This window comes from Lipotes vexillifer, unplaced genomic scaffold (assembly GCF_000442215.2).
Source record: "Lipotes vexillifer unplaced genomic scaffold, Lipotes_vexillifer_v1.1 scaffold685, whole genome shotgun sequence".
In the NCBI taxonomy this organism is placed as follows: Eukaryota; Metazoa; Chordata; class Mammalia; order Artiodactyla; family Lipotidae; genus Lipotes; species Lipotes vexillifer.
The window spans coordinates 1,963,869-1,989,815 of NW_006771436.1; the positions used below are offsets into that span (position 1 = coordinate 1,963,869).

Consider the following 25,947-nt stretch of genomic DNA (forward strand, 5'->3'; position numbering starts at 1 on the left):
TGTGGGATCTTCCCGAAACGGGGCACGAACCCGCGTCTCCTGCATCGGCAGGCGGACTCTCAAGCACTGCACCACCAGGGAAGCCCTATAACCTCTTCTTGATGGCTAATATCATTACTACAAATTCAAAACACAGGACACTTTTAGGTTTGCTTGACTCTTTCCTTTTCCTCACAATCACCTTGCTGGTTTCAAATGTATTTTATTTTAAAACAAAAGTCTTAGAGGGTAAGAAAAAAAAAAAACCCCACACCACCACTTAGCAAGTTAGACAAAATGCAATTTGCTTGTACAATCTGAGATTTTATAGCTTAGAGCAATGTTATAGACTACAATGCCTTTACAACCAGTTTTGTTGTATGGGAAATACATAAATTATAGGTTATCAATCTTACATAATACTTAAGCCATATACAGTGGTTTCATTTCATTTCTTAAGCAGCACGAAAGTTTAGATTCTAATTTTGGAAATTCAAGGAAACTAAAAAGTATAATTACTTAACTACATTCATTTTTCCTTTTGGCAAGTATACTGTTGACAATACCCATATAATAGAAATTTCCATACTTCATAAATTACTCAAATAAAGGTGTCCAAAAAAAAGTGAAAATAAATAATTGACAAGGACCTACTGTATAGCACAGGGAACTCTACTCAACAATAACCTATATGGGAAAAGAATCTGAAAAAGAATGGATATATGTATAGGTATAACTGAATCACTTTGCTCTACACCCAAAACTAACAAAACATTGTAAATCAACTATACTCTAATATAAAATAAAAATTAAATTAAAAAAAGTAAAAATAAACCAGAAAAAGTCTTAAGCTAATACAATTTAATTTAAATTTACTTTAATTCAAATGCATATTATTTCTTTTTGGGGTGTTAAAAACATTAAGTGAAAGGCAATGTGGAAGGGCTTTCTGAAGAATCAACAACTGGCCTGAAGAATAATTAATGATGATATTGTATTTGCTTATGTGAAATGAGACTGCCTTAAGCAGAATAATGGTAAAAACCACATGTAAGATATAGTATGAAACACAGGTTAAGACAGTCATTCAGGTGGAAAAACAACAAAAAAGGCTGAGTAGGAACTGGCAGTAAACAGTAAGAAATGGGTAAAGATGGAGATGACACAAAGCAGAAGCGGTTGTCTTGTAAAATTTTATAGTCTCAAACTTGTATTTAAGCAGCTTCTTAAAAAGAAGTTGGGGGTATTAAAAAAAAGTTGGGGGGGGGCAAGGGGACAAGTGGTCAGGAGGCTGGAGAATCAAACAGAAAGAGTCTAGAAATAAACACTGGTCACATTATAAAAAAAACTTAGTTACTCCCTCTCCTGAAGATCATCAAGAAGATTCACTGGAAACCAGTGTAGCATTAGAAAGCCCTGCAACAGTAGAGGATAAATACTTGCCCAGGTTATGAAACTAAACAAACAGCACCAAAGAGATAAATAAATGCAGTTAAAAAAAAAAAAATCCTCACTTAATTCCACATCTGTACTTTTTAACCACTGACTAATCTTGAGGTGAACAACTGATTTAAAATACTCTCAAATAACTCAATTGTAAAAAAAGTATTAGTAACATAGCTCAAAATTATAAGCATAATAGGAGATTAAAAAAAAAAAAGCCTAAACTTCTTGACATCAAAAAGCATGTGTTGTGTAAATCTCTTTTGGACCGTTACTCAAAAATTATCCAACAAAAATCAAATCAAAATCACTTGTATTAATCAATTACATCTTCATAAAATATTCTTAATTACTATATTACATTCATTCAATTCACACATGACTTAGAGGAAAGACAGAAAATTAGCATTCTTACCATTATCAGTACTTAGGATTAAAAAACATGCAACACCAAGTTAGTTGTTTTCTACACAACTAATGTATCCAATAATTATTAAGATCTCTAAGAGGAACTCAGTATAAACATGAAATATAAAATGCTCTCTTGTACTTTTAAGACAAAATTCACAAGCATAATACACCTCACTTTAAATATGAGGATATCAAGTCACTGTTACGTGGTATTAGAAACTAATACAATTTTAAGGTATAATTTGACATCGTTTCTTCAGCTTAGTGTTGCTGCTTTTCACACAAAACTAGTAAAAATACCAAGAGTATTGTTAACTTATGTACCCTTGCATGCAATAATCAAGGACCTTTAGAAATGGATGTAGTACATACCTTGAAGGTGAGGCTGAAAGTAGTGGGAGGAACTGAAGTTAGGCTGGAGCTCTGCTGTATAGTCTCCCTCTTAGGGAGGGGGAGGGTGTTGGGCAGGGGTACCTGAAAAGGTAGGCAACACATATTATAATCTAACTAAGTCTGCTACAAAAGCCCCATTAAAGGTAATGCTAATGTATTCTAAGGTTATTTTCATCAGAGCCAAGAGGAATATTTGACTGCTTAGTTACACTGTATTTATAGTAACTGATAATTCTGGACATCTTAGAAAAAACTTCTGAAAAGAAATACTATCTGCTTATTTATGCATAAATTGACAGAAAAAGAATCTGTCGCAAACATAAGGTAAAAACTCAAAGGTCACGCTTCCTATATTTTAATGTATATACAAAACACCTGGGGGTGTTGTTAAATGCAGATTCTGATTCACTTGGCCTGGGTAAGGCCTGAAATTCTGCCTTTCAAACAAGCTCCCAGGTGATGCTGATGCTACTGGTCCCTGGACCATACGCTGTATAGCAAAGCTCTAAGTAATATAATTTCTACCATTTACAGGACCCACAGGTTCTCTGAGAAGCATCTAACATGATAGGGTATCAGAAATTATTCTCTTTACAGCAACCTAGTCAACTTATAACTAGATTCAAGAACAAAAGTAATGTTGGGAGGAAAATATATAGTATCACCCCCACCTCGTTACACTAACCAAATTGCTTTGCTATAGTAAGACATTATTATGGCAAGTACTGTTAGAAACTTGAAGATACTAGAAATTCACTACTCGTATCTCTTTTTTTCCTCTAAGTCTCTGTATCTTGAGTTTATTATGTACTACTATATGATTGATTTGTACTACTACATGATGGTTCAGTCAGTTGTTTAAACACAATGACTGAGTTGTTGGGGGTGGGTTTAAGATAATCACTTTGTGGTACTATGGACAATCTAATGGAGATTATTTTATAAATCTTTAAAATAGCTGTGCCATAATAATCAAAACACCACCTGCATTTAAATCTTCAAGACATTCAAGATTCAAAACAATTGTAATATAAGGTACTACAACCAATAAATATTAGCTAAAAAGTGTGTTAAGCCTCGGGAAATAAGGCTTTTTTTCAGTTTAATTTTAATTTTTTATTTTTTGGCCACGCCAGACGGCTTGTGGGATCCTAGTTCCCCGACCGGGGATCAAACCCATGCTCCCTGCAATGGAAGTGCAGAGTCCCAACCACTGGACCACCAGGGAATTCCCCAGTTTAATTTTTAAAAAGACAAAAGTTCTATGCATAAAATGGAGCCCCCAGACTAATGAATTGGAAAGGGACATTTCAAAAGGTCCTAAAATTTTTTCCCATGTAGGACGTTTGTTTTTAACACTATGTTAAGCTCAGAATCACCACCAAACTCGGCACAAATAAGCAACACTGTGAAATCATTCCAAACTTATGACCTTTTATAATGCTCCCTGACCCAAACTGATCTTGTTTTCAAACATACTCTGGATACACTGCTAAAAATCAAATATAGACTATTTACTTAAACACAAGACTGGGCGTCTTCCCTTCAGTAGTCCTCTGTGTACAAGTCACTACGTTAATTAGCCTTGCAGATTAGACAGAAACCATTAAAATGCTCATATGGATATTTTCAATGAGTTTTAAGGGTTTTGAGAATAATGATCTTCTCTTCCATATTCATATTTTATAAATTATATTTTTAGAAAAGAGTAGTTTGGCAGAAAGCATCATATACTTTCTGGAAAAGGTAACATACTCTACATTTTTCTAAAGTGAGAAAAGACAGCATGATTCAAGTATAATTAAACCTTACTGAAATGTTACTAATTCAATATTTGAGAATCCATGTAGTGACATCAGGAAGTAAACTGACCGAAAGTCTTTCTGCCCTTCCCAAGTTTTCTGTTACTTCCTATAAGAAGTTAAATAAACCTTTCTCCAAAAGGTCAGGGGAAGAGGATTTGGCATATGAAGTGAAGCTTCATAACATAATTTGAACAAATTACATTAATCAGCTCCAAAAGTGTTCTCTTATCACAAAGAGAAAATGTGTGTCTTCCTCCTTTCTCTCCTTTTTCCTTCAGCTGGACTACAAAAGTTGGATTAAATGATCCCTAATGCATCTCACCTAAAAGTCTATATATCTGATGCTAGAGAGAAAAACAGAAAACATGGGAAAGACATTGTAATAAAATATAATTGAGATTTTTATTCTAAAATAATAGAGTTAAAGCTTTTTAAGAGATCTTTAAATATATCTGTAAAGGTTATTTTTTTTAAAAGAAGCCTTTGTTTAATATAGAAGGCTATATTTAAAAAAGAGACCAGATGAATTTCCACCATACCTGCTCTTCAAAACAAGAGCCATACACGTAACTTCTAAAATGCTCTTCTTCCATGGGAGGTTACCTAACTATTTTTTGGCTCACAATTTTTCACCTGTCAGTTAGTGAACTAGGCCAAATACTGGACTGTACTGATTTTTAACAGAGTCTTGAATTATAACATGGTTGCTTTGGGATACTAGAGCTAAATTTACAAAACTTACTGTCATCTTTTAACACATTTTTGAACGGAGACGTATTACGGCCACAGGCGCTAGTTTCTGCAAAAATCCCCTGGTCCATAATGTGTTAATAGAGCATTTAAGGCTACATGAAGATATACATTATAGCTCAATCTTCACAAGAGGAATGAAGTTGTTAATGTCCAGTATAATTTTTTAAATTCAAAAAGAAACACATAAATCTTTGGTAATAATCTAATTGTCTTTTTAAGTGAATGACCTTTCACTGCATTATAAAAAGGTGTCATTTAAGAACAAAATTACCAACCAAATAAATGCTGAATCTGTAGAATGTGAAAGCTAAGAACAAAAATTCTTACCAAACCAGGTTAATAGGATTAGTACTTATGAAACCAAGCCTCAGCATCACAAGCCTGGATATTAAACATAAAGCTGATGACCTTCAGGGGAAAAACAACAACGCAGCTTTGACTATTTCCCCTAATTATATTACAGTGCTCCTAAATACAAACTTACTATCAACTTTTTCCCTGAGAAGTGTTAAATATTGGTTATAAAGTGTGTATTAGATAACAATAGCCAGGTTCCTATTCAAACTTGCCACATCTCAGGTTGATTACTTACATTATTAACCAAAGTATCCTCCATCTTTGCATTATTAGTAGCCACAGTGTTAGGCAGAGAGGAAGAAGGTGTAGTATAGTCTGTTACAGACTCCTGTGGAGTGGTAATAGAAAAAAATACGTTTTATACTGAATTAAAGCGTCACTTTCTAATAACAGCCTAACAGTTGTAAAGTTGTTTTGGAAGAAAGCAGGAGAGGAGAGCAGATCTTAAGACTCAAACCTTAAAGACCAACAGTGGGATAAAACAAACATGGACCTACCACATTCCAACCACTGCTGGGGTCCTATACATTTAAAAAATATACTGTATAGTACTAGGAGGTTGTCAACAGTGTCAAATAGTTATTTCTATGGATTTCTAAAAGAACTCTGTGTGGTTCTTATACTCAATCTATAGCTTACTTTCAACTATTGATTTTTTATTTTCTTCAAAATAAAACATGGATAAATGAATGTCAAGATCTTAGTTGTCACAATTAATTAGGTTTTAGGATAAACTCCTTGTTTATCATCATGAATCTCTTCTTTAAATATGGCAGAGTTAGATCACACAAGCTTTTCACTTCTATGCCCTGAGCTGTATGGCAATTAAAAAGAGAAAAATTCAAGTAATATGAAAGATTCCATCTACCTTTCTTCTCCATGAATACATGTTCCAGAGTGAACACCAAATGGCAGATATAAATTTGCTACTCCCACAAGTGTCAGTCCCCATAAAGTCACTCAGTGTATCTTGCCTTAATGAGTATTTCTAAAGATATGCATCTTTCATTCAATGTAGTTCCTAAATGCAAGTCAACCATTCCTCTGGTGCTCAACCAATGAAACATGATCTGTTCCAATCCTAAAAGAAAACTGGCTATACTGGAGTTACTAAAAGTTTATCTTTTAGTTTACCTTTCCTGACTTCAGAATCTCACTAGCGTGCAAGATAAGGAGGGGTCCACTGTAACTCCATTAACAAAATAAAAAGTAATATACAGCAATTCTTGCAAAGTCTATAAACACGCTGAAAAGCATTCTAATCTTGGGTAAATATTTTTTCACTTTGAACTACTAATAGTCCAGAATTAAGTTGCCATAGAAAAATAATTTACTGTAAGGAATTTCTTTAGATCACATATGCACACCATGAAATAAAATCTTCTCTGTAAGAAATAATAACCCTTATAAGCTATAGAATTATATGCCTCAAGAAAAAAAAAAGTATTTTGTTGCTGTTTTCCCCATTCATTTTAGACATGGTTTGCATCAACTGAACTGGTAATCATTGCACATTGCTTACCTTCACGTTAGCGCCATATTCTGGGGATGATACTGAGATCATTGTTCCTATTTCAGTAGACATTTCTGAAACTGCTTTGGTTTCCTTTGTTGCCACAGGATCTGTACTTCTGACCGTAGCAGGGCTTGATTTCTCTTGTCCTTCCGGCTCCACCTGTTGGGCATCTTTTACTTTTCTATTTTTTAATGAACGTTCCTTTCCAATAGGACCAGGTTTATGTTCTTTGTTTTCTACTGGACTCAAATCTGGAAGCTAAATTCAATGTTTATGACAAAAACACATCATGATCAAAGACATTCATTGAAAACTAATCCAATTTTGAAACATTTATTCTCCTTAAGTGTTAAGTGGCTTTCATACAATTATTAATTATATCTGGAACATGAACTATATTTACCTTCTGGGCTTTGATAGGGCCTGCCCGTGGCTGCTTCTGCCGTTGTTCTTTAGGTTCAGATATTTTGTCAGTAGTTTTTTCCGAAAGCACAGGAACAATTTCATTTTCACCCCCGTTTGAAGCTGGAGCACCAAACTGAATTGTGTCAATTCCAATTTCAACTCCACTTTCTTGACTATTCTTTGTTCCCTAGTAAGAGAACATTTAAAAACTTGCTTCAGATGTGAGAGAGTGGCATGGACATATATACACTACCAAATGTAAAACAGCTAGCTAGTGGTGGGAAGCAGCCACATAGCACAGGGAGATCAGCTCCGTGCTCTGTTACCATCTAGAGGGGTGGGATAGGGAGGGTGGGAGGGAGACGCAAGTGGGAGAAGGTATGGGGATATATGTTTATGTATAGCTGATTCACTTTGTTATACAGCAGAAACTAACACACCATTGTAAAGCAATTATACTCCAATAAAGATATTAAAAAAAAAACCCTCTGGTTCTATAATGATAAAAACTTAAAAAAAAATACTTGCTTCAAAGCAGAGTTCAAATTTGACTGAATGATTTATGTAATAGCACACATTTTAAAAGTACAATAGAAGGTCTGAAGCAATCTACATCCAGCTGAGATTAACTGACCTTGGTTTATGTTTTAGGAGAACACTCCCTTAACCCTACTGATCTGTATTAGAAAACAATGGATAAAATAAAAACTAGGACAAGACTTAAGTTTTAAAGTCCTGGCTTTAAGTGTCCTGGGTTGAAGGGCAAATCACAGCCTCAAGTTAAAACAAATGTAAAACACCATTTAAAACAAATGTAAAACAAATACAGAAAGGCACCACCAGCAAGAGATAAATGAATGAATTAATGGAGGTGCAGAAAAAAGATAGGAATTCCAGTGTCACCCACTTCTGCTTTGAAAATAAAATGAATTAATATACATGAAAGTGATTGGTAATGGCGTGCACACACATCAGAAATTCATTCATCAATTAAACTGCTAATTTATGTAATACCTTCTTTGTGCTAGGCGCTGATCCAGGCAGACACTACCAATCTAACTTGCATTATAATGGATGAAGAAAATAAACAACTAAAAAGTTAGATAAGAGATATGCAAAAATTAAAATATGGTTAAACCACTTAGAAAAAGGCCCTAGGAGGTCATACTGAAACTAAATCTAAACTATAGGATTAGTGGAAGGTGTTTCTGGCAGAGCAAACATCTAGTGTAAAGGTCAGGAATTAAAAAAAAAAAAAAAACTAGTGAGGCTGGAACACAGCAGGTATTAGGAACAGTGGCAGAAAATGGACAAGCAGAAGGTTAGATGACATGGGGTTTTGTAACCCTGAGGATGTTTATAACAATGTCCCCCAGTGGACATTCAAAACCACAGATAGTACTCAACAGTACACATACTGTGGTTTTTTTCTTATACATACATACTGATGATAAAGTTTAATTTACAAATTAAGCACAGTAAGAGAACATCCAAATTGCCATTCACACTATTTTTGCACTTTGGGGCCACTATTAAGTTACATAAGGGTTATGTGAACACAAGCACAGCAAAACGACCAACTTGATAACCAAGATGGCTACTAAATGACTAATGGGTGGCTGGGAACACTGGATTTCATGACGCTATTGTTCAGAAGGGTGTGCACAATTTAAAACTTATGAACTGTTTTTTTCCTGGAATTTTCCATTTAATATTTTCAGGCTGTGGTTGACTGAAGTTAACTGAAACCACAAAAACTGTACGTAACCTTTTCATGGAAGAACAAACAAAAAGACAAAACTAGGGACAAGGTTAAACTTCAGTCCTTGGTCTTATAATCAAATCGCTATTTCATATCATTTTTGCTACCCCTGAATTAAGTGTGTCAATTACTGTGTAAGGTTATTGTTATATTTATCAGTATAACAATGTCAACAGTAGGAATAAGGCATGTCATTCAGATCTATTTTTAATATCTGAACATTCACTTTCAACTACAAACAGTACTGATATAACTTAGAATAAACACCTCTGTTTTAGTCAATGTTGAAATTTTCTAGTCAGTTCAATATAATGTACAATTAATCTTAGAAGAGAGAATGGTGCAGTACTTAATAACTGAAAGCTATTGATTTTACGTACAAAACAATTAAGAACTTATAAATAGTTAAATGAATAGGAAAATAGTTAATGGGACTTAGAGAACGTTAGACAATTTTAGGAAGAATATTATATTCTTTGAAACAAAAAATGTCTATAAAATATACATAAGACAAGGAGAGATGATAAAATCATTCTATCCAGAAAATATAAGGAACATAAAGAGGATGAAGAAAAATATGCATGAGAAAAATGAGATACCAACAAAATATCCTGGTGCTCCAAGAGGCTGAAGAAGAATGTAAGCATCCTTCTAGTATTATCAACTTGTAGTGGAATGTCTACAACAAAAATCTTGCAGCTGAGAGATTATGGTCCCTGTACTTTAATGTCAACTTAAAAACCTGGACCAAACATTTTAATAAAATTATTAAACCAGTACACTCATCCAAAACAAAGAAAAGAAACTTTCTACTCCATCCTTCTCATTAGTAATGAAAAATCAACTTTCTGTACAAGAAATGTTCTAATTAATCATAATGTCAAAACAAATAGGCAGAGGAAAAATGATTAAACTGGGCATCTCAGATACAGAATCCAGTGATTCTTAATTCTATTTTTACAAAGAGTTCTCTGTAGAACTTAAAAAAATCAAAACAGATGATGAGGCCTACTCCAGACCTAAGTCAGAAAGCTGAACTGGGGGTAGGGAACAGCAGGAAGACTTCCCTGAAAGGAAAAAAGAAGAAAAACAAAATCTCTTAACTGTATCTTCCTTGACATTTCTCTGCTCCCCTTTTACGGCAAAACTACTCTAGGTTCTCTACACAGTCAGCCTTGCCTCAGCATCCATGGGCTCCACTGCCCCTGGATTAAAAAAACCAAAAAAACACCCGAGAAAGTTCCAAAAAGTGAAACTTGAATTTGCTGCACACCGGCAACTATTTACATCGTATTAGGTATTACAAGTAATCTAGAGATAAATATATGCAAATACCGTGCCATTTTATACAAGAGACTTGAGCATCATTGGACTCTGGTATCCGTGGGGGATCTTAGAACCAATCCCACTGCGATACTGAGGGACAACTGTACTCATCTTTTCTCCCATTTTCTCTTAAATTCATACTAACCAGGCTTTTGCACCAAGTGCTCCACCAACACTGTTTTTGTCAAAGTCACCAGTGACCTCCACATTGTTAATGCCAACTGTCAATTCTCAGGGTCTGTCTTACTTGACCTTCCAGCAGCATTTGACACACTTGATTTATCCCTCTTTAAACCATCTTTCACTTGGATTCCAGGACACTTTTCTCATCACTTAGCTTCTCCATCTCCCGCAACTCCCTGAGTTAGGACTCGGTTTTTGTTTCTCTTCTCTTTTTCTAACTACTTTTATAACTCATTCTCCCTTCGTGACCTCAACCAACCTCATCCCTTAAGCACCATCTAATGACTTACAAATTTATGTAGTCAAACTAGACTATCTTCTCTGAACTACAAATTCTTTTTTTTTCTGGTACATGGGCCTCTCACTGCTGTGGCCTCTCCCGCCACAGAGCACAGGCTCTGGATGCGCAGGCCCAGCGGCCATGGCCCACGGGCCCAGTCGCTCCGTGGCATGTGGGATCCTCCCGGACCGGGGCACAAACCCGTGTCCCCTGCATCGGCAGACGGACTCCCAACCACTGCGCCACCAGGGAAGCCCTACAAATTCTTATATTCAACTACCTACTTGACATTTCCACTTAGAGTTGTAATAAACATCTTAAATCTAACAAGTTCAAAACTGAATTCCCTGATCTTCCCCAATGATGATTCATTTTACAGCTTCCCAATCTCAACTGATGGGAACTCTACCCCTTTTGTTGCTCAAGTCAAAAGCTTTGGAGATAACTGACTCCCTTTTCTCACATACCACATTTAATTCATCAGTAAATTTATGAGCTCTATCTTCAAATACCCAGAAACCAACCATTTCTGATCACTTTTAATGTCACTTTCCTGGTTTCAGCTATCATCATTTGATTATTGCAACAGCATCCTACCATCTATTCTTTGCTCCCACAGACTGTTCTTAACAGACTACTTAGAATAGTCTTTTAAAAAGTCAGATGTTGTCACTCTTTTTCTCAAAATTATCTACTGTCTTCCTAAAATGCTCGAAGTCCCTACCAGATCCTCCACCTATTATCTTTCTAACCTCATCTGTTCTCTTTTCATCCCTTACTTCAATCCAGCCATATGGACCTCTTCAAACACACCAGGCATGCTCCTGTCTTAGGGTTTTGTATTTACTATTCTCTGAACCAGGAATTCACTTTTCCTCAGACAACTGAATAGCATGCTCTCTTACATCCTTCAAGTCTTTAATTCAAGTGTCACCTAAGTAGCCTTTTCTGGCCACCCTATTTTAAGCTGTCTCCACACCCCCTGGGAAATTCCTTATACACGTTCCTTGCTTTTGCTTTTCTCCTCAGCACTGATCACCATTTAACATTCTATGTGTTATTTATTGTTGGTTCTCCCCAACTACAATGGAAGCCCCATGAGCACAGGGCTTTTATTCTGTTTTCACACCACCAACCACTTTTTCTAAGGCCACAGGTTAGGACAGTGCCTGATACTATCACAAGTGCTCAATAAATGTTTGTTCAATGAAATAAGAATTGCTGGCCTAAATAGTCAATTACCAATACTGCGTGTTTCAGAAATTACGTTACAACAACCTCCCGGAAACTCTGCTTCTAGGTAATTATACTGATTATTCAAACATGCATATCATTAAAAACAGAACAGTCCAGAAAATAGTAATTGCACTTATACTCTCTGTGTCACAAAGCTAGAACTTTCAAAATGTTAACCTTAATATGCCTACAGGTGAGAAGCAGCTTATAACTGTTGAGATTCAGTAGCATTAACATCACTTGGGAACTTATTAGAAATGTACTCAGGCCTTAGCCCAGAACTAATGAATCAGAAACTCTGGGCATGGGTCCCAGCAATCTACTTTAATAAGCTCTCCAGGTGATTCTGATGCATGCCAAAGTTTGAGAAACTGTTTTAAGGAAACTCTGCCACACTGACCCCACAAAAGCCATTATTAAGTCTGTTCCTACCTCTGATGAAGTAGCTGATCCAAATGATGTTAGGGGCTTATTCCATGCACTGACTGAAGGTGGCTGTGGTGGACTAATGGGACCTACTGAGAAGGAGAAGCCACAGGAAATATGACCATTAAAATTTAGAGGCTAATAATCTTTAATCCATTTAACCCTTTCTTTTAATGGTAGCTAGATAATAAAACAATGACTTTTCACATGGTATATAATACTTAAAGAGATTCTTGCAAAACCAAAACAAATATAATCTCCTCCAAAACATTGTACCATTGTTTTATCAACACAAAGTTGTGTCCATAAAATATGGCTGTTAAAAATATAACACATTGTGTTAGAAACAAAGGTGTTAAGAAAGGAAGCTAAGAAAAGATTACTGTTACTGTTTCTTACTGAGAAAAAAGAAATGCCTAGGAAAAAACATACTGAGTATATAAATAAAATTGAAAATAAACCCCCAATTCCCATGCCATTTCCCACCCCTCACTTCCTGTTGCACACTTACATTTCTTAGAGATGTCATTCAACACAGCTGGTGGGGCCACCTTGTTATCCCATAATTCAGTTGTAAGAGTGCCATGTGACTGTGGGGTCTGGATGGGTTTTCCTGTGGCTACATAATCTGTGCCATTAGGTGTCTGAGCTGAAGGTAGTCTAATTGAAGGAGGTGGCTGTTTTGAAGACTGTGTTGTAGTCTGTAGTGGACTCTGGACTGGTTTGTGAGTCTGTCCCTGGGTCTGGGCTGGGGCAGTAGGGGCTGGGACTGAGACTTGGACTAGGGCAGGGGTTGGGGCTGGGGCTGGGATTGAGGCAGGGACAGTCGGGGCTGAGGTGGGGGCAGCTGGGGCTGAGGTGGCTGGAGGTGGAGCTGAAGCTGGTGATAGAGCTGCAGCAAGGATAGGAATTGAGGCTGAGGCAAGGATGGGGACAGAGGCTGGGGTGGAAGCAGAGGCAAGGATTGGGGTTGGAGCTGGAGCTGGAGAAGAGGCTGTGGCTGTAGTTGAGGTGGAGGCTGGAACTGGAGCTGAGGCTGAGGCTAAGGTTGGGAGTGGAGCTGAGGTGGAGGTAAAGACTGGGACTGCAGCTGGGGCTGGAACTGGAGCTGGGGCTGAGGCTGGAACTGGACCTGGAGCTGAGGCTGAACCTGGAGCTGAGGCTGAACCTGGACCTGGAGCTGAGGCTAGAGCCAAAGCTGGAAGCTGTGCTTGCTGGGTTCCCGTAGCCTGTTTTTTGGCAAATCTTGGCGGGAGCTTAGAAGTCTGACTTCTTCCTTTTTCATTTGCATTCTTTTTATTCCAGACCTTAAAAAATTTGCAGGAATCATTTGTGTCAGTAACACAGCTGAAAGTAATAGTTCATACATAGACATTCCAACAAAGCTATCTACTGCTAATTTAGCTCCTTTACTTTACAAAATAGCTACTTGATAGAATAAAAACATCAAGGTTGCCAATGAGATTTTAAATTACAAGATGCTATAGGGGAAAAAAGACAAATATGTATTATATATTCTTGATATACAGGTCCACAATCTCTTTTCCACTATTCTGAAGTTAAAGAAATTAAGGAAATTCGCACTAAATTCATTTGGCAGCAAAATCTGACCCCACCTGACAAAAAATTACTGACTTCACTCAACTCATGTTTGCCACAGAAGCATTAATCCTGGGAGTGTTGCTAGGTATTATGCTATATAAAATATGCACTAATGTATCTTCCTAAACAATAATAACGAATAAATGACTTCTGAAAATATCTAGTCCCAAGAATTATATTCAATTAAATTCAATATTACCAACCACATAGGAATTTTACAGTGTTTCCTGCTTTTAAGCCTCTGTTAGGGCTCTTTATCGCTATGACCCGTGTGCTGTATTTATTTTTATCCTCTGTCAGCATTTAGTAAAATGGGTGTTGGGTTGATCTAAAGGAAATAATGTATCGCGATTCATACTATGTATTTCAATGAACTAATTTAGATTACAACAGAAACTTGTATAGGTCAAGAATCTGCAAGTTATTAGAGATCATGGCAGCTGTATTCATTAAGTTTCCAAGATGATTTAAAATTAACCCTAACTCTGCAATGAAGTATGATGGGGCAAATAAGATATATTTTGAAATAAAGTAAAGATGGTCTTCTCTAAGGCAAATGGTGAGCTAGTGATTACATTCTACTTAAAATTTACCTCATTCTGGTTAAAAAGTTTAAAGTTGTGAAAAATCAGGTCATTCTCAAAACTTGAATAATAACTGCAGCCCTGACCTTATAGGTGGATAGAAACCTTGACCATTTCCTAGTATATTTTGGGCAACAATCTAAATAACTAGCAACAAATTGAAACACTATACCTGAATGATTTGTTCTTCCTTCTTTCGGCGTTCTTCATCCTGTAAACGTTTCTGTTGTTTTTTGGATACAACTTCAGTAAAACCATCATCATTCAAATTTGACTGGGGGTCTTCAACTACTGTTACTTCAGGATGATCATCAATTATAACAACACCTACAGATATACAAAAAGATTTAAAATGATATTTTTTTGCAACTGAAAAGATAAATAGAAATGTTTAGTCCAGTAGTGATTAAAAAATAAAAGACATGGCAAAGATCTAGTTCTCATAACTCATAGTATATAACTCATTTCCCACACCATAAAATGGCCATTTAGCAGCAAAATTTGAAAAGATTTCATAGATATATGAAAAAATTTTGTAAACAGGTTAAAAATAAAAGTCCTGAGACTATCTACTTTGAATGATATATTATACATCTTTTTTTCTTAAGCAATGTAGTGGTAATGCCTTGTTTTTTAAAAGAAAAATCAAGGGCTTCCCTGGTGGCACAGTGGTTAAGAATCCGCCTGCCAATGCAGGGGACACAGGTTCGAGACCTGGTTCGGGAAGATCCCACATGCCGTGGAGCCCGTGCTCCACAACTACTGAGCCTGCACTCTAGAGCCCGTGAGCCACAGCTATTGAAGCCCGGGCGCCTAGAGCCCGTGCTCCGCAACAAGAGAAACCACCACAGTGGGAAGCCCACACACCACAACAAAGAGTAGCCCCCGCTCTCTGTAACTAGAGAAAGCCCGCGTGCAGCAACGAAGACCCAATGCAGCCAAAAATAATTTATAAAAAAAAAAAAGAAAGAAAAATCAAAATTGTCTTATTGTAGTCAAATCACTTAACCTCTACCTCCCCCAGCCTCAAGATGTGTGCTGTGCTGTTAAGGATCTACATAGTACTTTATCTCATTTGCATCTAACCATTCTAAGAGGTGGGTATTACTATCGTTTCCCCTTTTCAAAGGATGTAATAAGCTCTGAGAGGCTGATGTGCTAACAATGCGGTGTTGAACAACTAAGCTGGTCTTATGATTCTTTTTTTTTTTTTTTTTTTTTTTTTTTTGCGGTACGCGGGCCTCTTACTGTTGTGGCCTCTCCCATTGCAGAGCACAGGCTCTGGATGCACAGGCTTAGCTGCCATGGCTCACGGGCCTAGCTGCTGTGCGGCAATGTGGGACCTTTCCCGACCAGGGCACAAACCCGTGTCCCCTGCACCAGCAGGCGGACTCTCAACCACTGCACCACCAGGGAAGCCCCTGGTCTTATGATTCTTAATGCCTCTAGTTTACGTAGACTATTGTCTATAATGTGGAGCTGTTAAAAACATGAAATACATGTTAAAGTTCCATGTGAATGTAAAGTGGCATAGATGTACATACATCCTAATAACCCAGTGGAAGAATAATTCAAGATATACTTTCAACTCATTCTTTAACAATTACTCTGACTATCTTGTTAAATTATTCTATATTCCAGTGAGTATAAGAAATCTAGATCCATTAACTAATACTTAGAAGAAAAATAAAAATAGTCCAGGTGATGTGATTTTGGGTTGTAGGCATAATGTTTGCACAATAAATATAAGAAAAGGGTGAGGCAATTCAAATAAATTATTTTAATTTTGCAAATATAAATATATAATATGTTCTGATCAGGAAACACATAATAAAAATAGATACTCGCTTGGGAATGATACATATACAATTCAGAATGGTGATAACTTGCGGGGCCTGGCAAGAGAATGTGACCATGGAGTGGATCATAGGGAATCTACTGGCAAACAGTTCCTTTTAAACAGCTAAAAATTTGCATTTATAGAAACACTGACAGGGAAACAAAAAATAAATACTACGACTGGCTTTCACTCTTTATAAACCTATTACTGTTATTGTTTTTCTAATAAAAGTTTAATTTCAAAGGAAAAAGCCAACTGATTCTGATTTATCTATGACGCTTCTACTTGTGTTCTAAATCCTTTAAGAAATTAACTGTGTATGACACAACGCTGTAAAGCAATTATACTCCAATAAAGATGTCAAAAGAAAAAAAAAGAAATTAACTTGGAAAATGGAGCATATGCTCATCTCAATGCAAGGTTTTAGTCCAACATTTCTAAGGATGTCACGCACTCCAGTATTTCAGACTTGTGAAGAGACCTCTTCATAATTCTAAATTCATCTCAGTTTTTCACTTAAACTAAAAAGTGTGTGTGTTTAAAGCTCATCTTCATGGTCATGCCATCACTCATTATTATTATTATTTTTTGCGGTACGCGGGCCTCTCACTTGTGGCCTCTCCTGCTGCGGGGCACAGGCTCCGGACGTGCAGGCTCAGCAGCCATGGCTCACGGGCCTAGCCGCTCCACAGCATGTGGGATCCTCCTGGACCAGGGCACGAACCCATATCCCCTGCATCGGCAGGCGGACTCCCAACCACTGCGCCACCAGGGAAGCCCCATCACCCATTATTTTAATTTTCTTGCCTAAGAGCTCCGTTAGAAACATTTTGAATAGTTCACTCAATTACATGAAGCATTTACGGACATGTGAACAATACTTTGTTCTCAACACCCTGTTCTTGCCTGGTGCTTTGCAAGGTTTTGGGCTAACGGGACATTATTAGGAAGCTCACTTTTAGGAAATTATAGAACATTTTTAGGAAAAGAACCTAAAGATGACTCTTAAAATTAACTTCAACAAGTTAAAACTAATAGCTCAATTTCCATTATCAATTCAGAAATAATTGACTTCTTACCTTTTTATATTGTGTTAATCCAATAATATAATACTTTGCAAAATTTCTACTCCAGAAGTTGTTTGGGAAAAGAGAAACTAGTAAACAAATATTTGAGAAATCTGCCATGTTCTGTGGACTTTTGTAATCTTCACCTGTCATTTTCCAAATGTCATGTTTAGATGGATGTTAATCTCTTCTCATGGACCACAATAAGATTAGCATCCAAGCTTCCTATGGATTTACTTTAATCGCTCTCTCTAAATCAGAACTTTCCAACTTTAGCAGTATTAACATTTTGAGCTAGCTGTCCTGTGCACGGTAGGATGTTTAGCAGCATTCCTGGCCTATACCTACTAAGATGTCAGCAGCATCCAGCCACCAGTTTTGACACCAAAAATATCTCCAGAGATTGCCCAAATGCAGAACCATCCCCGTTAAGAACCACAGTTCTAAAAATTCTTAAAATGCGCAATTAAGTTTATTTCTTTCCCACATGAATCCTAAAATGGTAGTCTAGAATTAGCTCTCAAAAGTTTGCGTGCATCGGAATCACCTGGAGAACTTGTTAAAACACAGATTGCTTCACACTCCAAGAGTTTCTAATCCAGCAGGTCTGGGGTAGGGCCCAAGATTCTGTATTTCTCACAAATTTCCAGGTGATGTTGATGGTCTGAGGACCATGCTTTGAGAACCGCTGGTCTAGAAATAATAATGCCAAAGTCCTGGGCCCAAATCAAATTTAGTATGTATAAATAAGTATTAACTAGATGAAAGAAAACTCTCATCTATATCTCTAATACTGAAATAACATAAGTACCTAACCCAAGTTTCCCATTACTACTATCTGATCTTAACTTAGTAAATCTCTCAATCTTATTCAGTATTTCCAGCTTAAGTCTCATCTGAATGAATGGCAAATAGCACATTTTTACATGTATCAATATAAGTGTCTACTCATAGAGATTCCTTGTTAACTTCTTCATCAAACATTTCCTTCTTGCTGTGTTATCCTTCATATTTGATATCCTATCACTCCATGGCTTTCTGAAAGCATTTATCCATAGCAACACTACCTCCCATCCTATTATTTATTCTCTATTTATCGTATCTTAGATGCCAATTTTATCAAGGTCATAACTCACTGAGGTTAACATTTCTTTCCTTTTAGACACAGAATATGTACAGATATAACTAAGCATCTTCACATTTGGTTTTCTGTGCTTCCCCACACCTGTTTAGCAAGGTACGGTGGTTAGTTTCCTCCTTTTTTTTTTTTTTTTTTTTTTAAAAGAAGAACAGTGAAACTCTGTGGATTATCAACAAGAATTGTATCAAGCACTCAAGCCTAGGCTAAAAGCTGGTGTTATTTCAGTTAAAGCTATATCAGTTGGTGATTCATAACCAGTCTCTATCTCTACCTTGAAGTCCAACACTTTCTTTTTTGATGACTTCTTTATTTACAGTATCTATTTAAATGTAACAAATAGATAAACAGATATATAAAAGGGACCTGAGACGCACTTGCATAGTTGTTGAGATCAAACTGTGATAGTGCATCCACTTTCTCTTTGGGTTTTTTAGGGCCTGGTTTGGGCTCTTCTCTTTTTTTCCCAGTAGAATCTTTGGAGTTCTTTTGTCCTGTACCATTAGGGGCTCCTTCCTGGTGGTGTGCAGAGCTGCCATTGACAGGATCAGCACCAGCTGTGCCTGCCGACTGGTCATCAAATGGCCTACAAAATAATAATTTGAGATTTTATTACTACCTCTACATATCCGAACAAAAGAAAAATGCTCTTAGTGGCAGTTTCTAAAGTTCAATCTAAGAAGAAATAACAGTGGGATAGAAGACCCTAACTCTAAAACCAACAAGCTTTAGTGACTTTGGTTGGGTACAACTTCATTAAGATGGAGCTTCCCAGTAAAGGAGATAAGACAAGCTCCTTAGGATTCTTTCCAGCAATTAAATTCTAGAATTCTAATTATCCTCTGAAGGTTCTTATCGTGTCTATTCTTACTGTGTCTATCATGTTATAAATGAGCTATCAACATTGTTTATAGCAGAAAATTTCTCTGATCCAAGCTAGTCCAAAGTATTCACTAGTGGATCTTCTCCACAAGAGGGCAGCATATGAAAATTTCTTTTTAAAGAATTCTATGCTTACACTACAAGTATGTTTTTAAAGTTCAATCAGATTTATACACATGTAAACATTTTAAAAACCAGTTTTAATATGGAAACGATTCACGTCACAAAACCAAAGGTATTTTCTACAGGGTTTTTTTTTTACCTAACAGATTCTTTTCTTGGGTTCATTTTATAAAAACTTCATGAAAATACACCATGAAAAATGGCCTTACCAATTCATTTCCAGCTCAGTCTATAGTATTACTCAAGGTAAAAGCTTAACAAGAGCCTGACAAAAAGCATGACCTCAAACAGGTGAAGAATGAATTCATTTCTTCTAAATGGGACTCTTGCAAAACATTCATTTCACTACAGCCAGTAACTGCTATTTCTGCAGGTTCAAAGTTGTTATCATCTACATAGCACAAAAGTCTTGCTAAGTAGTTGAGATCTACAGTGCACACAAATCTGATCAATTTTTCCCTTGAGTATTATTACTTGAAATTCTAATAGTTTGGTTACAGTCAACAACTATTGATACATTGTTATTGTAACTTGTATGTTATCCTATTCTTATGACTTTTAAAGGGAGATTTAAATTCTGTGTTAAGCAGGTACTCAAACACAATTGGTAGTATTATTTCCCTGGAACTTCTTCTAAATTATCAGAAAGCAAAAATATTTTCGCTGGCTGGTATAGTAACCTGAAATGCTAAGTGTCAGTAACTAACCAATGCAGATTAAGATACTTTGCCTGAATAAATTTCCTACCAGCTCAGGCTGCAAATCTGGGAATTGGTTTAAAAAAAAAAGAACAAACGGGCAGGCCATAATAATAGTTGCTTACTATATACCAGGTGTTACATTAAGTGTTTCACAAATATCATGTCACTAAATCTTCACACATTTTTATAAGTACTATTACTTTCTCCCCCTTTTACTGGTGAGGAAGCAGAGTTTATACCACTAGTAAATACCAGAGCCTAGATTTAAAACTAGGAATAACGCTACTTTATAATGTTTCCTAACACTAAAAAAAATAATAATAATTTACTATAACCAACATTTTAATATTTAAAAAAACAGACCAAGTTTAGCATAGCTGAGAAAAATTCTTTTAAAAACACCACCAATGACATGGTATTTATGTTACTGGTGGCCTTGGTGGTTGGGCAGGACTTTGCTTTCTAGGCCTCTAAGTTGGATCATTTATTGTAGGTTTGCAACTTGAGTGAGGAATATAATTTATCCTTAAGTTTCAACATTCACTCTCTAGAAACCAGTACAGAGTGACTGTATATGGTTACAACATATTAATTTAAGTCCCCGAGGACACCTGTGAGCACCGGTTTTCCAAAGAGAAACCAAGAAAGAAAGGCAGGCTGCTCATCATCAGTAAGATGATTTACCAAATGGAAGACACTGTATAGGTCCTGCCCTAGGTGTGTAGATTTTCCCAAACCTACAAATTCCTAACAGGACTCTTTTGGGGAATGTAACGTAACAACAGGCAAAGACTCCTGAGACACACTAACCTCTTTCTCAAGCACCCTTATACTTTTAGAATAGAAAAAAAATTCTAGGAGAAGAATGTCTTGGCCCTCTACAAACTAGTTCCTTTGCACAGTTCAACCAAGAAGTATACTTTTAGCTTCGCTAAAGGTGCAAAAGTAGGGAATTCCGTGGTGGTCCAGTGGTTAGGACTCTGTGCTTTCACTGCTGAGGGCCCAGGTTCAATCCCTGGTCAGGGAACTAAGATCCCACAAGTCGCATGGCGGCCAAAAAAAAAAGAGAGAAGGTGCCTAAGTAATTATATCTAACACAAAATACTCACCCTCGTTTTCCACTTTTTGATGGTGGGCCACTTCTTCTTTCATTCCTAGGACCTGAGAAATTCCTTCCGGATTTGGGTGGACCGTTGTTGCCACGCCGATTCTGGCGATCTATGCCAGGTCTCTGACTCGAAAAACTTCTCTTTGCTATTTCCCTTTTTGGAGGTAAAACATTCTCTCCAGCCTTTACAACCACTTGTGCATTCAAATCAGCATTTTTTTTTTCATCCCTTTCGCGCCTCTCATTGAAATCACTGCTTTCAGAAGCTGTTTCCCATTCTTCATTTGCCTGATCTGAAGAGTTCTGATTAGATAAGTCTGGTGTCTTATTCCCAGAAACATCCCCAGCAGTATTAACTGGTTCTTGAACCACATTACTAACTGTGCCATTTGTGGGCACTGCCACCTCATTGGTTTTTGAAGCAGCCTCCCTCTCTCTTAGCCGTCTAAATCGGGGAGGTTTATCTTGCCTCGGTGGTCGGGTAGGACGCTGCCTTCGGGGCCTCTCTCTAGCCGGGTCAAATTTTCGCTCAAATTTTGGAGGCCGTTTATCTGCTGGCATAGGAATAAACTGCTCATGTCTTCTTGGTGGCTCTCCATCATCTGGTTTAGGAGCTTCTGCCTGCCTTGGGTTCCATTGATTGTCCCGATAAGCAGGTCTTCGTAAAGTGGAAGGGCGTGACGGGCGACCTCCAGGATCCCTTCCACCACGTCTGAATGTTCCCCCTCTGCCTCGCCTTGTAGGCTCTCCTTTAGGAAGGAAGCCTGGTTTAGATTTATCATCATCCCTTACAAAAGGTTTTTCTAGAGGTCTACTATCTATTCGGACATGATTTTCAGGCTTGAAAGAAGATGGAGGCTTTACAGGTTTTTTGTTTTCAGACCGTTCCTCTCTTTTGGGAAGTTTTCCTTTGCTTAAACTATCCTTGTCACTTGCACTTTCATGAATTTCACTGTCTGTGTCAGTCTCTGAACCTCGCTGTCTTCTTCTTTTGGGAACTACTTCAAAATCAGAGCTCTCACTTCGTGTTTCACTTTCTTCTCGCTGTCTGAGGGGCCCTGGGGGCACATGCTCTGCTCGTGGCTTACTGTCTCTATACTGAGGATAGTCTCGAGCGTGTCCTCTACCACCCCGGCCACGCCCTCCATAAGAGCCTCTGTAACTTCGCCCTCTGGAGTAATATTCACCTCGGCCTCGACCTCTGTACCCTTGATCTGGAAACCAATCTCTATCTCTAGCTTCTTTCCAATAGGCCCTAGGAGGTAAAGTTGATTCTTTCTTAGCTGTTGGTCTTAAATCTGGTCGAGACCTCTCTGTAACAAGGTCTTTGCTGATGACTTTCTCAGGTTGCTTTTCTTCCTTGACTGTTGGTGCTGTGACAGTTTGCTGGTTTACAGTTTTAGCTGCAGGCTCTACCTCAACACTACTTACAGGTTCCAAAGGCTTCTCAGTATCCTGAGGTGGCTTTTGCACCAAAGTTGAAGGTGAAGTTTCTACTGAAGGAAATTTCTCTGGTTCTGGTTGAGGTGGCAGTGGAACCGACTGTGGCTGAAGCGGTGCCACAGGTGGTGGGGGTGGAGGAAGAGGCTCTTTCTTTTCTGTCTTTTCAGGTTTTGCCATTTTTTCAGTGACCTTTTCTCCCTTTTCTCCTTCTTTCTCCTTCCTTTGCTCTCGTTCTTCTTTCATATCTCTAAGTATAGGTTTTTTAATAGGACCTGATCTTCTCACAGGCCTATCATTACCTTCTTCTCTTCTGTTGGAGCTAGGCCTTGGGCCCCAACGAGTTTCCGATTTAGATTTATACAGTTTTTCAGGTTTTGGTCCTTCAGAAGACCGTATAAAGCCCTCTTTTTTTGGTTTTTCCTCTGATCTTTCTGCTGGTTCTTTTGAATCAATGCATCTGCTAGTTACTTTAGGAATGCTTGCAGATGGCTCATTTCTCTGCTCCTCTGATTTTTGAGTATGGTTAGATCCATGGGAAACACTTCTTTTCCGGGCAGGCTGACTTTCTCCAGCTGAAATTCGCTCTTCTTGAGTGGATACAGTCTTTTGATCAGGTACATCAAAACAAGCAGGCTGATTATTTGTGTCAGTATGATGAGGGCTAACGTCTTCCACTGATCTGCTTAAAAACTTCTGTACTTCTGTCTCACTTGATTCTCTGACAAAGTCTGCTTTTGGATGAGCCTCTAACTGACTATGTTCTACTGGATAAGCAGCAGTTATCTGTTCCTGATCCAATGGGGCTTCAGGCCTATGATAAGGATAATTCAAAGAAATAACAGCCATCAAGGCAAAAATCTTTCTCACAGGTACATGTACAGCAAAATAACCCCTCTAATTTAAAAAGAAAAAATGGATCCTAATCATAAAGAGCTTTATGTCTCTATAAAAAGTTTAGTGCAACATTATTCATAATAGCCAACAGATAGAAACAACCTAAATGCCTACCAACAGATGAATGGCTTAAGAAAATGTGGTAAATGCATATAATAGAATGTTGTTTAGTATTAAAAAAAGAAAGAAAATCCTGCTATATGCTATGTCATGGATGAGGACATTACACTAAGTGAAAATAAACCAGTCACAGAAGGACAAATGCTGCATGATTCCACTTATATATACTATATAATGTAATCAAACTCATCCACACAGAAGGTGATTGCCAGGGACTAGAAGGCAGAAATGAGTATGATTAAATGGGTAAAAAATTTCAGTTGTGCAAGATTAAAAAGTTCTAGAGATCTGTCGTACAACATTATGCTTATACTACACACTTAAAATTTTGATAGGAGGGCAGATATGCTGTTTCTACCCCCACAATTAAAAACAAATGAAGCTCATTCCTTAAGAGGAAGTTTAGACCATGCTGATGTGAATTTTAATACCGAAACTAGTGATTTCCACTTATAACGAGAGTGCACTAGAGTAGGTCCATCCTTCCCACTGAATCAGAATTTTAAAACACCATAACATACTCCTTAAAAGGGCAGAAGTTCTAACTTCATGGTTATAAACTGTTAGAGATCACCAATTGTCTGACGCTTCAAAGTAACTCTGTAAATTAGTGTTTGTCCTTAACTCAGCCTTAGAAAACTTCCATAAGATATCGATAATTAAATGTCTACCATATTTCTCGTTAGTGGAAGAACTACATCCACACTTTACCTGACTTTACATGTCAAGTACCTAATCAACAGCAGAATCTTGCCAATTTTAACATCTATCACCGAATTTCAGCATTTAACTAAGTGTACAGAACTATGTTACAAAATGCCCTAATCAATACAGAAATGCCAGAAAAAGGAAAATACGTCCTAGAATGAAATAAGGCATACTAAAATGGGAGAAAATCAGATTGGTGGCTCAGTCCTAAACCAGAAAGATCTTCAGAGAGACTACACAGTTTTCGTTTCCCCACAATATTCTAATGGTCTACTAATAATTTTAATAATTACCTTATATCCTCAGGTTCTTCTGTTGCCTTGGGAGTGGTGGCCTGCTGAGGCTCAGAATGAGGATAGGGATCTGACCCCCACATCATACGAGGCTCAGAGAGGGAAATTGCATGATCTCTTGCAGAGCGAGCTATATGCTCAAATGACTCAGAGCTGCTCGGTGACCCTTCCATCTGGTCTCTTCTCATTAATGGCTTAGGAGGAATCATTCCTATACAAAAGATCAGAAAAAGATTGGGGGATGGGGGTAGGAGAACGAAGGAAACAAAATCATTATAGACGTAAAATCTACGTTATTACTTAATTACTATTTGGACATTCTATATTTAAACCAAAGAAATACTTTTGGCAAGTAAAACTGATTAATTCAAAAAAATAATCAGTGAAAATTATATTGAGTTTTTCTGTGAATGAGATTTTTATCGTTGCTGTTAAATACATTCAAAAATTGAGGAAGCAAAGCAAGTAAAACCATAAGAACAGCCTATTTTACTTTAAAGGAAAGAAAATGCCTATAAAAATCAGATAACAAGCACTGTGACTCTACGTATGTTAAACATTATGAGAATTACACCAAGTGATAAATTTTCAGGAAAACATTTTCTATAGAAAATCCCATTAATCTAGTCTAGCTGATCAATATGCTATAAATTATGCCTCTTAAATTTAAAATTTTCAGTGTAAATTTTAAAATAAAGATGTGATTCTTGATCATATTTTTGTCACCTCTAAATTTTCCTCTAGACTGTCTTGGTACTGGATTATCTGGATTTATTCTGATAAAGACTGCTCTTTTATTTGTTTTTAGCTAAACTATTAGGAAATCCAAGTGTTAGGCTGGCAAGTGATAGAGAAAATTGAAAAGCTGTAATATATAATATATGGACAAAATTCAAATGCTGAAACACCTGAAGGAATAAAAACAATGTAGCGAATAACAGATATTATAACTAAGATAGCAATTTTCCACCTAAAAATTTTAAAATAGTATTTGCAAGAGAGAAAATATATTTTCTCTTTGGTCTTACCACACTGTTGGTACAGTACCTGGCATTTAACTACTCTGTGCTGAGAGAAGACACATAATTTTATGATTAAAAAGTCCTATTTAAGGGCTTCCCTGGTGGCGCAGTGGTTGAGAGTCCGCCTGCCGATGCAGGGGACACGGG

At 37.1% G+C, this 25,947-nt stretch overlaps 1 protein-coding gene and 1 non-coding gene across 3 annotated transcripts in view; one reads left to right on the forward strand and one right to left on the reverse strand.

Annotated features, from left to right (window-relative positions):
- Positions 1–25,947, reverse strand: part of PRRC2C (proline rich coiled-coil 2C) — a 98,737-nt gene that overhangs the window by 17,894 nt on the left and 54,896 nt on the right. For both annotated transcript variants that reach the window (XM_007446768.1, XM_007446769.1), the window contains 10 exons: positions 24,779–24,989; positions 21,322–23,574; positions 18,884–19,092; positions 14,634–14,788; positions 12,787–13,582; positions 12,282–12,367; positions 7,061–7,249; positions 6,664–6,915; positions 5,377–5,469; positions 2,206–2,307 (listed from right to left, as the gene is read on the reverse strand). In XM_007446768.1, the coding sequence (XP_007446830.1) occupies positions 2,206–2,307; positions 5,377–5,469; positions 6,664–6,915; positions 7,061–7,249; positions 12,282–12,367; positions 12,787–13,582; positions 14,634–14,788; positions 18,884–19,092; positions 21,322–23,574; positions 24,779–24,989 (4,346 nt within the window). The remainder of the gene's footprint in view (positions 1–2,205; positions 2,308–5,376; positions 5,470–6,663; positions 6,916–7,060; positions 7,250–12,281; positions 12,368–12,786; positions 13,583–14,633; positions 14,789–18,883; positions 19,093–21,321; positions 23,575–24,778; positions 24,990–25,947) is intronic.
- On the forward strand, positions 21,167–21,239 carry TRNAE-UUC (transfer RNA glutamic acid (anticodon UUC)). Its single transcript has one exon. It is a non-coding gene; the product is annotated as a tRNA-Glu (tRNA).